Source organism: Scylla paramamosain, chromosome 40 (assembly GCF_035594125.1).
Source record: "Scylla paramamosain isolate STU-SP2022 chromosome 40, ASM3559412v1, whole genome shotgun sequence".
In the NCBI taxonomy this organism is placed as follows: domain Eukaryota; kingdom Metazoa; phylum Arthropoda; class Malacostraca; order Decapoda; family Portunidae; genus Scylla; species Scylla paramamosain.
Genome location: NC_087190.1, coordinates 10169104 through 10181653, shown reverse-complemented (window position 1 = coordinate 10181653; position 12550 = coordinate 10169104). Strand labels below are relative to the sequence as shown.

The following is a 12550-nucleotide window of genomic DNA, read 5'->3' as shown; positions in this document are numbered from 1 at the left end:
ATGCTCTACAATGACTTTGATCTACAACCTTGCCCAATACCCAGTCCATGCAAGTGATGAAGAGCGATGGAGCAAGAACATATACTTGCCTTACCCCTGAGTTCACAGGGAAGAAGTCAGAGATGCTGCTCCCACACTTCACTGCACTTTCAGTCCCAGAGTATAGACCAGTCATAAGACCAATAATCCTTGCAAGAATCTCACGGACATGCAGAATATCCCAGAGTGTCCCACGATGCACTGAATCAAATGCCTTCTTGAGATCGACATAAGCTGCAAGCAGCCCCTGCCAAAATTCAAGTTGCCATTCCATGAGGACTCAAAGTGCTTGGATTCGGTCAATTGTTGGCTTACCAGGCATAAACCCAGACTGTTCAGGCCTCTGATGCCTCAGCAGTTGGGATTGAATTCGCATCAGCAATAAATGAGCGAGCACCTTGCACACTGAGCAGTGTAATGCCATGCTAGTTCTTGCAGTCCTGGTGATCCCCTTCCCCTTTCCAGATAGGGACAACCAACCCCCTTTTCCAGTCAGGAGGAATGGTACCAGACTACCAAATGGCAGACAGAACTGCTAACTCTGTACAAGGGCCTTATCCGTCCATGTATGGAGTATGCTTCACATGTCTGGGGGGTTCCACTCATGCTGCTCTTCTAGACAGGGTGGAATCAAAAGCTTTTCGTCTCATCAACTCCTCTCCTCTAACTGACTGTCTTCAGCCTCTCTCTCACTGCCGCAATGTTGCATATCTAGCTGTCTTCTACCACTATTTTCATGCTAACTGCTCTTCTGATCTTGCTAACTGCATGCCTCCCCTCCTCCCATGGCCTCGCTGCACAAGACTTTCTTCTTTCTCTCACCCCTATTCTGTCCACCTCTCTAACACAAGAGTTAACCAGTATTCTCAATCATTCATCCCTTTCTCTGGTAAACTCTGGAACTCCCTGCCTGCTTCTGTATTTCCACTTCCTATGACTTGAATTCCTTCAAGAGGGAGGTTTCAAGACATTTATTCATCAATTTTTGACCACTGCCTTGACCCTTTTATGGGACTGGCATTTCAGTGGGCATTTTTTTTTTTAGATTTTTGTTGCCCTTGGCCAGTGTCCTTCCTACATAAAAAAAAAAAAAAAAAAATCACCCCCAGCTTTTGGCATCTCCTCACTGATATTAAGATACCTGCTGCCTTCCCACATTTCAACTTGTTCACAGCCTCTCTCACCTCAGCAAGAGAGGGCAGAGTTTCGTCTACTGTTGGGTCGGCAGCCAACATCTGCACACCAGCTAAGGATAGCTGTCGGCTTGGAGGTTTTGCCATGTACAACTGTTCAAAGTACTTGGCCCAACGTGATCAAGCCTCATTCACATCTGACACTATCTGCCCATCAGCCATACGGATAGTGCTTGTCTGCAATGTGGATTTGGAGCGGAGCTTTTTCAGACTCAGTAAGCAGGCCAAAGATTGTTTGCATTGAAACAGCCCTCAATGTCCTCAGTGAGTGTCCTGACATACCTCTCCTTATCCCTCCTCAGAAGAGCTCTAGTCCAGCATGACAAGATCCTGTAATGCCCAAGATTTCCAGCCAGTCTGGCAGCATGACTTTCCTCAATTGTTCTCAGTGTCTCCTCTGATACCACACCGCTCCTAGACCTTGGGCGCTCTCCAACACACTCCTCAGTAGCTTTGAGAGTTTCATGTTTGAAAGTATCCCACAGCTCTTCATGGTCCTCCAGGGTGTCCAGCACTTCAAACCAATTAGAGACTGTTACTGCATACTCTTGGGCACATGTTGAGTCCCTCAGTTTCTCAAGATGAAATCTTGGAGAATTGCATCTGGAGATTTTCTTGGACATGATATATATCCTGAGGGTTGCAACAACAAGCCTGTGGTCGGTAGCAAAGAACTCGGCACTTCGGTAAACCTTGCAGTTCTGAAGAATCCTCCAATGAGTATTCACAAAGATGTGGTCAATCTCCTTTGCCACACCACCAGCATTGCTGTACCAAGACCAGCGGTGAGACTTTCATCTCTAGAACCAGGAGCCCCCAATCCTCAGCCTTCTGAACTTTGCATAGTTCAGGAGGAATGAGCTGTTGACATTCCTGCTACCAGAGCCATGGGGACCGACACATAACTCGTAGCTAACTCTCTCAGTCCCAGTTACTTCATTGAAGTTGCCCAAGACAATGAGTGTGTCGCGGGAGGGGCACTGATTGACTATGGAGTCAAGCTTGGTGTAGAACATCTCCTTCTCTTCAAGTTCACTCGTCTCAGTAGGAGCATATACTGCCACCAAGGACATGAAGCCCAAAGTGTGCTTCAGCCTCAACAACATCATACGCTCATCAAACGGAGTAACCCCAACCACGAAAGACTGCAGTCTGCTGGAAATGCCTATAGCTACTCCCCCAAGATGGACGCCATTGCTGCGGCCAGACCAGTAGTAAGTGTAACCACCACTGCTGATCTCACCATTGCCAGGCCTCCTCACCTCAGAGGAGGCCTCGGTAGGCTCTCAGCTGACCAAGTTCCTCCGATAGATGAGGCAGACGATGAACATCCAAGAGAGTCAAGATGTTCCAGGTGCCCATGTGAAGAGCCTGCCAGAAGTTAACCTCAGGCCCAGCTTGACAGGTGTGTGTGTGTCTTCCGCACCATCCCGGCAGCCCCCCCCTCCCCCCAGGGGCGGGATGGGGTGATTCTGGTGGGGTAGGGGTGCCATCCAGCCCCGACCAGTGGTGCTATTACTGGATGCCATAAATTTGTTGGTGTTTCATTCCTCTGCCCCCCCCACCCACCAACGAGCCCAACAAGGGGAGGCTTAGGCTCAGTGCCCAGCGGCCCCAGGGGTAGCGGAAGGAGTATATGTGGCCACCAACTAGCAAAGTGGTGGCCACTTGGTTCAGGGTCATGCAGACTAGCCAATTGACTCTCCGAGCCAGGAGAGGCCGCCCGTCTTGGCCTGAATAAGGGACCAAAGAGGCATGTTGCTAGCCCAGGCGCGCATCTGGGGCATTGCTCACCCTCCAGGACTCCCATCTCTCGGCATTTCGGGTCGCCACACATGGCAAACGTGTGGGAGGGCTTCACTCTGCATGGATAAAAAATGATGTCCTTCAATGGCAAGCAGAGTTGAAAAGGAATTATGCATTGTGTGGATGTGAGGCTTCCACGTGAACATGGGAGAAGTCACGCACAGGTCACAGGTTCATTCGGGAGAATAATGGTGATGTAGTCTTCGTGTATGGGACATTCCTTGACTCTGGCGTGCCCATAAACTATGCCTGGATAAAAGGCTACTCATCCTGAGTCAAGAAGGACTGCTCCACACAAGGAGGAGGAGTTGCCTTCTTCTACAAGGCTTCCCTCAATGCTGTAGTGCTGGACACGCCCATCCCAGCAAGGCTGAAGTAATCATACTCAAGCTAGTTGGTGATGGTGGCTGAGGTACACCATGTGTGGGCTGTCATCGACCCCCTCCTAGTGGACAGCCCTGATAGACTACACAACCACCAATCTTGACTGCCTCATGACAGCTCACTGATGTGATATCATCATCATTGGCAATTTAAACCCATGAGGGATACAGCAGTCCTTCGACTTCCTGCTCACTATGTACAAATTCCACAACCATGTCACCTTCCCCACGCATCACTCAGGCTCCATTCTTGACCCTCTGGTAACGGATCTGCCTCCCCATGAAGTCAGCTGCTCCCCACTAGGCCCTGTGAGAAGCTCAGACCACGAGGCCATCCTGACAAGGATAACATTCAAAAGGACCCGTGACGAAAGATCTATCTGCATCCTGTGGCAGTGGGAAGACTCCAACTGGGAGTAGTTGCAGTGCTGCCTAGTGACAACGAATTGGCCAGTCTGCTGCGAGGAAATGTGGATCAGCAGGTGGAGTGGCTAACTGAGATGCTGCTGGGGGTACAGGAGCAGTGGGTGCCCCACAAGCTGCACAGAGTGAGGTCCTCAGACCAGCCATGGTTTGGACCTCAGTGCTGTGCCACCTCTGACAACAAATACCAGCTGTGGCACATCTACAAGTGTAACCCCACCCAGCAGAACAAAGACTGTCACAAAGATGTAGCCACCCACATGGAGACCACCCAAGCCTGAGCCAGGGAACAGTGGGTGTAGAACAAGAAAAGGAAGCTGAGGGGTGGTCACATTGGCTCAAAATAGTGGTGGGACCTTGTGAAAGACACACAAGGAGAAGACAACACCTCCACCATCCCCATCTCTCCTCAAAGAATCTGAGGAACTCCTCATGAAAAATAATGATAAGGTGGACTTGCTGGTCCAACACTTTGCTGGCAAGATGACTGACACTCATCCCACCAAGCTTCCTCCCTCCCTCCCTGTGGCCGCGGGGGACAGGCTGACCACAATCACCACAAATGAGTGAGAGATGCAAGCTGCCCTCTCAGCCCTTGAGGAGATCAGAGCTGTGGGCCCTGACAGAGTAAGTCCCTGGTTACTTTGCAGGTGCTCTGGAGTTCTGGTACACCCTCTCTCCACATTATTTGAGGTCATGTTGTGTCAAGAGAGGTGGCTGAGAATCTGGAAGACCAGCTATGTGGTGCCAGTACACAAGGACAGCAGAATGGAGGCAGCAAACTACCACCCCATCTCCCTGCTGTCAGTGGTGGGGAAGGTGCTGGAAGGCATCCTAGTGAGGTGCCTCACATCCCACCTTGACAGCCAGCACCTTCTCAGCACCAGGCAATTCAAGCTCAGGAAAGCTCACTTGGCAGCAGACCTCACCCTTTTGCTGTCAAATGAGTGGAGTGATGCCCTTGACCAGGGGAAGCCCACAGCTGTCCTGGCACTAGATATCGCTGTGTGTGGCACGCTGGCCTGGTGGAGCAATCACACATGGTTGGAGTCGGTGGCGCTCTGCTGGAGCTGGTGCGTAACTGCCTGAATGAGTCTCAGACCGTGCCTTCAATCCTTACCATAAGTCACTCGGGAAGGTAAGGTAGGAGGAGGTACGACACACGTGAGTGTTGGTAACAATGTTTTATGACTTGAATCCGGATATGAGAGCCAGCTTATGGCGAACGACAACATAAACACAGCTTGCCCTGTACCACCACTATGGAGAAGGTGTGTGACAGAACCTCTCCATTCTCTCGTGAGCAGAGAATTATGCTTCTCAGGCTTGTGGAGGAAGGAGGGTCTTCCAAGACTGCTCCAGTAATCCCTCCCTTATACATAGGAAGCAAATGGCCTGGGAGGAAATAAGAAAGGAATTTATGGCAATGAATCCAGACAGCCCACCAAGGACAGCAGAACAACTCAGGAGATGCTATAGCCACATAAAAATGAGGTAAATCTATATTTTCTATTAATTATTGCTTAGTGGTTGAATGTAATTTACATATTAAAAAAAAGTAAGATGGAATTAAATTAAAATTGAAGTCCTATTTTCTGTACTTATCACAGCTTGAATGGTCAAGGTAGCTCTCATTTTTTAGTGGCGATTGTTAATGTAGTTATAAATGCACAGTACTAAAAGTTAATGCTAATATGGAGACAACATTAGTATCTTCTCCTGAGGTTAATACTTACATGTCAGATAGAATTAAGATTGTGGACTATCATGCATTATATATCAATTTCCAGAAATATGTAAAAAAAAAAAACTAGATAAGACTGCAATATCAGGTTATAGCCTCGGAGGATTAGGGTAGAGTTATTTTAACTTGGAGCCCCAACAGGTTTAACTATGACTGTGCCTCAGATTTAGTAGGCTAACCTTGTCTCCATATTTACCAAAGTTATATACACATATAGTTGAAATTTTCTGTAGGTACCTACTGATGTTTTATAAGTTTTGTTTTGTTTCTATATGTTTTTATTATTGTTATGTTATTGCTTCTTAGCTTGGTTTACAAGACAGTGGGATGTAAGTGTTCATATATATATATACTGTTAGAGCACCTGTTAACTAGTTCATGTACAGCAAACATAACTATTATCAATAACGTGTTGATTTTTCTTGTAACAGTGCAAAGAAGGAGGAGTCTAACTATAAGAAAAAAGCTGAGCCAGACTGTTGATGGCCCCTATCCTCCACCACCAAATTTCTCTGAAGAACATGACCTGCTCTGCAATACACTGCCTGGAGAAATGAAGATGGGGGAAAATGTGTTTGACACCTTCGTTGTCAAGAGAAGTGAGTATGATCAGTGAGGACTCTTCTTAGTGAATTTATTATATGTTTAACTCAAGAATAGAGATGCTGAGAAAGATTAGTGGTGTATGTGTGTGTGTGTGTCTTTTTCTTTCTATGTAGACATATCATAAGAAACATACTAAAGTTAGCATTGAATTGCAGAAGCTGATGAAATTAAAGTGCCTTCTTTTGACAGTAAGTATGTTTTTACCGAGTGTTAAAATTGTTCTTCCAACATACATTTTTTTTTCTTTTAAGGTGCAATGCATCCTTGAGTAATTTTCAGCTCGAGTTTTAATTTAATCTACATGGATGACATTACTGCTACCTTTCTTTGCCAAGAAGTATATACCCAGTATAAGCTTCAAAAGTTATAATTCTTTAAATTATAGCAAGCCATTTTGTAAGGAGTGATATATCATTGATATTTAATTTACTATCATAAATTTGGTAACATAGGAAATGAGTGACAAGCTGAGATTTAATGAGGTTTACATACAAGCTTCCTAATAAACCATTATATTGTTTGTGTGTAACATGTTATATTTCTTTGTTAATTCACCAGTGAATGATGGTGACACAGCCCATCACCTAATCCAGTGTCTTGAATCTGAAGATGAATTTATTCTTGATAAGTAATGTTCTCTTTAACAGTGGAACTGGTAAAATGAATAACTTGAAATAAAATTTGTTTCAGTGAGATGCATGCTTTCATACCAAACACATCATAGTTTAGATGGCACATAATTATCTTTTGTAATGTCCATAAAAATCAGCATACAAATCTATGCAGAGAGGAGAGAGGATGCAGTAACCCCTCTGTGCAATTTTTCTACACAACACTGTATACTGAGGTATTTCTTCTGGGATTTGTTAATTCTACTAAAGTATTAAGATTGTAAGATTGTGTGTAGGTTAATTGCACTTATATTTTAATTTTCAAACTTCTTTTTCACACTAGTGGAAGCCGATGCACCCCTGCATGTCACAACTTCCAAGGCATTGCATGATAATGATTGTAGGATTAAAGGGTTGCAAATGTCTACTTGTATGGCTTCATCCTCTCCTCCCACCGTAACTCTTCATCCCAACCCTTCAGCTTCTGCAACACCCATTTCCCCTTCTCCTAATGCAAGGAAACACACCAGAGGAAGGTTTGCTGAAGAATATGCAGTGTATAGGAGAAAACAAGATGAGTATTATGATCTTATTCAGCAAACAAAAATGGGGTATCAGGAACAAATGAAGGTGTATCGGGTACAACAGGAAGCAGCAGAAAGACAATGCAGAGTGTATGAAGCACATCTTGAGATGGGTACTGCTATAAAAAATAGGTTAATGACACGTGTTCATACATGGAAAGGTTGGCTACAGAATGCCAAATTAAATTTATGAAACAATGAATATCATGCCAGCTGCAGACAGTTTTGAAAATATGTTATTGATTTAGTTTTCTATTATTTTCTTCAGTACCTGAAAACACATTGTGGTTCAAAGGTAAATATCATATATCTTCAATCATAACTTTCATCATGTTCATCTCTTGATGGTGATTACCTGCAAGCTTGTGGAATGTTACATATATTTTCACTGTAATCAGTACTAATTAATGCATTAAAGAATACAGTAAAGGAACATCAGTTCAGGATTCTTGAATCTCATGTTATTGTTTACTTCAATAAAATCATCCTGTCCACTTATAAATATACTCAGATACACATGATTAATTGAATTTCACTCATGGAAAGATGAAAGTATAGATTCACAAATAATTCTAGAGGTAAGTAGTGAAGGCAGGGGATAATGTGTTTGTACATAAACATCACCGTCTAAAGGCCAAACAGGCAGCACTAAGGAAAAAAACACGGATATTGTGACCACTTTCCACTATACTTTACAACCAAATAATACTTGCTATTGTTGAGGAGCGAGACCAGTATGCAGGTGAGTTGGTGCCATTATACTAAATAACACCTCAGAAATGGTGTTCTATATATCTAGCCCTTCGTGCTGGCCTGGGGGCATCATCATCAAAATCCTCATAGTCCTTGTCATTATTTTCCTCATCATGATCACCACTGAGAGGAATACTGTTCATCCTTGCAATATTATGGAGGATGGTACAAGCAGTGACAATTTTTCTTTTATGTGGCCAGCTCTGTTCATAAACTCTGGCCAAGGATTCCAAACCTCCTTCTCATTACACCAAAAGTTCGCTCAATCAGGTTCGTAGTTTTTGCATGAGCAACATTGTAATGCTTCTCCTTTGCTGTCTGAGCTTCTTGGAGAGGGGTAAAGAGATTGTTGTCACATCTGTAACCCTTGTTCCCCTGCAAAATACTCTTATAATCCCCTCAGTTCAGTGTAGCACATATACCAGACTCATTGAAAACTCTTGAATCATGTGCACTTCCAGGCCAGTTTACAACTAGGTTTGTGGATAACATTTTAGCATTACATATTGCCATCACATTCAGAGCAAAAAACCTTTCCTGCAATGATAGAGTTCTGCATCTTGACCCCAAGGACTACGAATGCAAATGAGGACTCCATCAATGCACCCAATTATGTCAGGCATCCCAGCAACTTCCTCAAAGAGTCTCATATTGTCATTTTCCTCAGCTGGTGTTAGAAACATGATATAGACTGCCACTAACTGGCAGACAGCATATGTAACATTTTTGACACATACACTAACAGATTATTGTGACATGTTGCTACAGTCCCCAATGCTTAACTTCAAGTCGCCAGTAGCATAATAACGAAGGGTTACCAGAAGCTGCAGTTTGGGTGGGATTCAGCACCTTGTTATAAAGAAAGGTATCATTACACCATAGCAAAGTCTATTGTAGGTATACTATTGTTATTTACAATGGAAAAATTAAGTCAGTGCCTGTGCAGTTTTGAAAAGGAAAGTTTTACCTAACAGTAGTTGAATACTTTAAAAAAAAGTGTGTACTAGTTAGTACATATTTTAGTCTTGTGTTATTAAAAAAAAAAAAAAAAAAGATGTAGGTGTTATTCTATTAGGAATATATTGTAGAGCTCTGAATCTCTATAAGGGCTTCAACTAGAGACATATGGGCAAGGCTCAAAACAGCCCTTCATTATGCATGATATAATGTATATACTACAAGTTTTTAAAACTTTCTGAATTAAATGTGCACTATTTGTGTGTTTATGGGTGTACTTACCTCTGTTAGTCTCAGGTGTTGGTAGTAGGTGTTCAGTTTTGGAGAGTACATCAATAGTCACTTCTTTTGAGAGTCGATTGATCAATAAACTCTCCCTCTGTGTCCTCCAGAAATGGGTTCCTGCGAGTCTGCAAACAGTGGTGTTAGGGGAACTCCTCCATCAGCTCCAACTCTCCTAAGTGCCCCTACACCATGGAGGATAGGCCTGAATGCCGTACTTTGGGATCTGTTTTAATGATAATAATGTATCCATAATCACTAAATTTTATAAGTATATTTCATGGCTGTTGTAATTACTTATGACTAAATAAAATTATAGTATAGAATTAATTTCCTGTAATATAATTCCTAAGACTTGATACAGTTTCAACAGTGTACTTATTAACTTGGGATCAAGATAAACTTTAACCACCTACATGTTTTTTGGTACAACTAGGTCGAAAATAAATGTGTACATCATTTTATCATGTAGTACACACACACACACACACACACACACACACACACACACACACACACACACACACACACACACACACACACACACACACACAGTGCAGTCTAATTTCCACCTTCCAGATATAATGCACACACAGTACAGCCTAGCTTCCACTACCTGATATAATGCACACACACAGTGCAGTCTAGTTCCATCTAGCAGATATAATGCACACACACAGTGCAGCCTAGTTTCTACCTACCAGATATAATGTACACACACAGTGCAGTCTAACTTCCAGCTACCAGATATAATGCACACACAGTGCAGCCTAGCTTCCACCTACCAGATAATATAATGAACAGTTGCACACACATACACAGTATTATTATAGCCACGCTATACATAGACGTCCTGACCACCCACTATCTTTCACTACCTGTTCTCAACCCATTAAGGCATCTATATAGCCCTTTGCATGTTTACATAATGTGCTCAATAAAGAAAACAATAATCATAATGGTAAATTCAGTGTTACTTACCCGTGAAAAGAAAAGAAAGCTGTAGAAAAAGGCAGGTGGCTGGTTCCTCTGTGCATTGAAGGTTTGTGCTATTGTTGTAAAAAAGGCAAACATATTCGCTGCAACTATAATATGCGATTTTCCAAATAGGAAAATATTTTCTCAGATTGTTTTCACTGAAACAAAACTATTTGCCACACCAAATTTGGAAAATAAGTATGTTTTTCCTCGAAGGTAAAGGGGAAGACACGGGGTGGACCTTGTCTTCCCTTCGACTCTCCCACAGACCGTTCCAAAAATGCTACTGTCTCTCAGTATGCACCATCCTTCCTTTTGACCCTCATTGCTAAGCCCTTATGACTCTTGGTACGAGCCTTGGTTTTCCCCCACTGTCTGTCAACCCCCCCCCAGTAAGTACAAGCTCTGAGCTCTTTCCATAGGGAGTGACTGGCTAGGTGACCAGCAGATGACCATAGGTAAACGAATGGCACACACCTCATGGGAAGCACATTCAATAGACAGATGGTGAAAGTGATATCTGGCTCCTCAAGGAAAGAAACCTGCAGTCCTCCAATGAAGGGAATCTGTGGCAGCAAAGGTTTCAGCACTACTCGCATCCTGCCTTCAATCTGTAACAGTCACAGGGAGGTAAATGAGATACCTTCAGCTAAAATAATGTAAGCTACATCCTAACTGAAGTTAATGTTTTCTTCCATTGTCTTCCCCTCCCACCCCATACTGCTATGGCAGGAGACAGAGAAAACATCAGAATGGACCTAACAATAAGAGGGAAAATCCATGCAAGTGAAATCATCAAAGGAATGTTCTTGCTATGCTTAAGGCAACGGCAAGCTGGTGCCAGAGTGAAGTACCAAGCTCTCTCACAACAGCGAGGGAAACCCAGCCAGTCATGAGTCCTCTTACACATTGAAAAAATAAATAAATAAATAAAATAAATAAATAAATAAATAAAATTAAATAAAATAAGTAAATAAATAAGATAAATAAATACATCCTTTTTTGCATACAAGGTGTAAAATTAAACAAAAAAAGTAATTGGTGATTACCTTCAGATTGTTCAGGTGTAAAGCCATGCCAGTGGTAATCTTGGCGTTACCTCTGTACCTGTTGGAGGTCAGTAATGTGTGAAGCAAGGTGGCTAGACTTTGCTTGATTGAAAAGATACAGCATTAACTGAGCTAATATGAAAAAAAATAAAAAATAATAAAAAAACTTAATGAACTCTGCTTGCCATCACACTGTGCTGAGGTGCTCACTAAAGCTGTCTCCGCAGCACCCTTGGCCCCGGCTACTCCAGAGTCTCGCTTCACTCACTACCAAAGTTCAAACAAAAGTATGTGCAGTGGTGGAATAAATTCCTGGTCTTGGACAAGTGCCCAGACAATCTTAAATTTAGTGTTGCAGTGTGCAGAGGCAAGAAATTCAGTGTTAGTGAGCCAGTGGTTTCATGGAATGTGTGACAATGATACGAGTGCACATAGTAGAGGTTTGGCCTCATGAGGGACAGTATAGCAGTGTGTGTGTGTGTGTGTGTGTGTGTGTGTGTGTGTGTGTGTGTGTGTGTGTGTGTGTGTGTGTGTGTGTGTGTGTGTGTGTATATATATATATATATATATATATATATATATATATATATATATATATATATATATATATATATATATATATATATATATATATATATATATATATATATATAGAGAGAGAGAGAGAGAGAGAGAGAGAGAGAGAGAGAGAGAGAGAGAGAGAGAGAGAGAGAGAGAGAGAGAGAGAGAGAGAGAGAGAGAGAGAGAGAGAGAGAGAGAGAGAGAGAGAGAGAGAGAGAGAGAGAGAGAGAGAGAGAGAGAGTATATAAAGGCAGGAGACTTTCTTTAAGGCATATTTCATTGAATGTGACAGCTAATTCAGCATTAATCTTCTTTTTCAAGGTATTTTCCAAACACCATACTTTTGTCTTGTTCTCTTTACTAAGACTTTATGACTTTGCTAGCTAGTCATTTTTGCTAGATCGCAATTTCGGGCCCTAGATTTTCTTCAATAGCTGTTGATCCTCTCTCTTTGGTGGAAGTAATGGTGGAGGTCAGTGCTTGCTTGCTTATTTGCTTTGAGTTTTACTGCCTTTGTAAAGGCAGCAAACTGCCATTATGGCACTGCAGGTTTGATAACAAATCAGTAGCTGCATGTCTTT

At 42.7% G+C, this 12550-nt stretch overlaps 1 protein-coding gene and 1 long non-coding RNA gene across 6 annotated transcripts in view; one reads left to right on the top strand and one right to left on the bottom strand.

Annotated features, from left to right (window-relative positions):
• Nucleotides 1–12550, bottom strand: part of LOC135092390 (extended synaptotagmin-1-like) — a 124747-nt gene that overhangs the window by 62784 nt on the left and 49413 nt on the right. For 3 of the 5 annotated variants that reach the window (XR_010262846.1, XR_010262847.1, XM_063990859.1), the window contains exons 4-5: nucleotides 11409–11466; nucleotides 10837–10970 (exon numbers count right to left, since the gene is read on the bottom strand). The exons of 1 other annotated variant lie outside the window; for it this stretch is intronic. Coding sequence is in view for 2 of the 4 variants with exons in the window: in XM_063990859.1 (XP_063846929.1) it covers nucleotides 10837–10970; nucleotides 11409–11466 (192 nt within the window). In the remaining 2 variants the exon portion in view is untranslated. The remainder of the gene's footprint in view (nucleotides 1–10836; nucleotides 10971–11408; nucleotides 11467–12550) is intronic. One more of the 5 variants, XM_063990861.1, reaches the window with a different exon arrangement.
• Nucleotides 5354–9628, top strand: LOC135092396 (uncharacterized). Its single transcript, XR_010262848.1, has 3 exons — nucleotides 5354–6187; nucleotides 6350–6382; nucleotides 9492–9628. It is a non-coding gene; the product is annotated as an uncharacterized LOC135092396 (long non-coding RNA).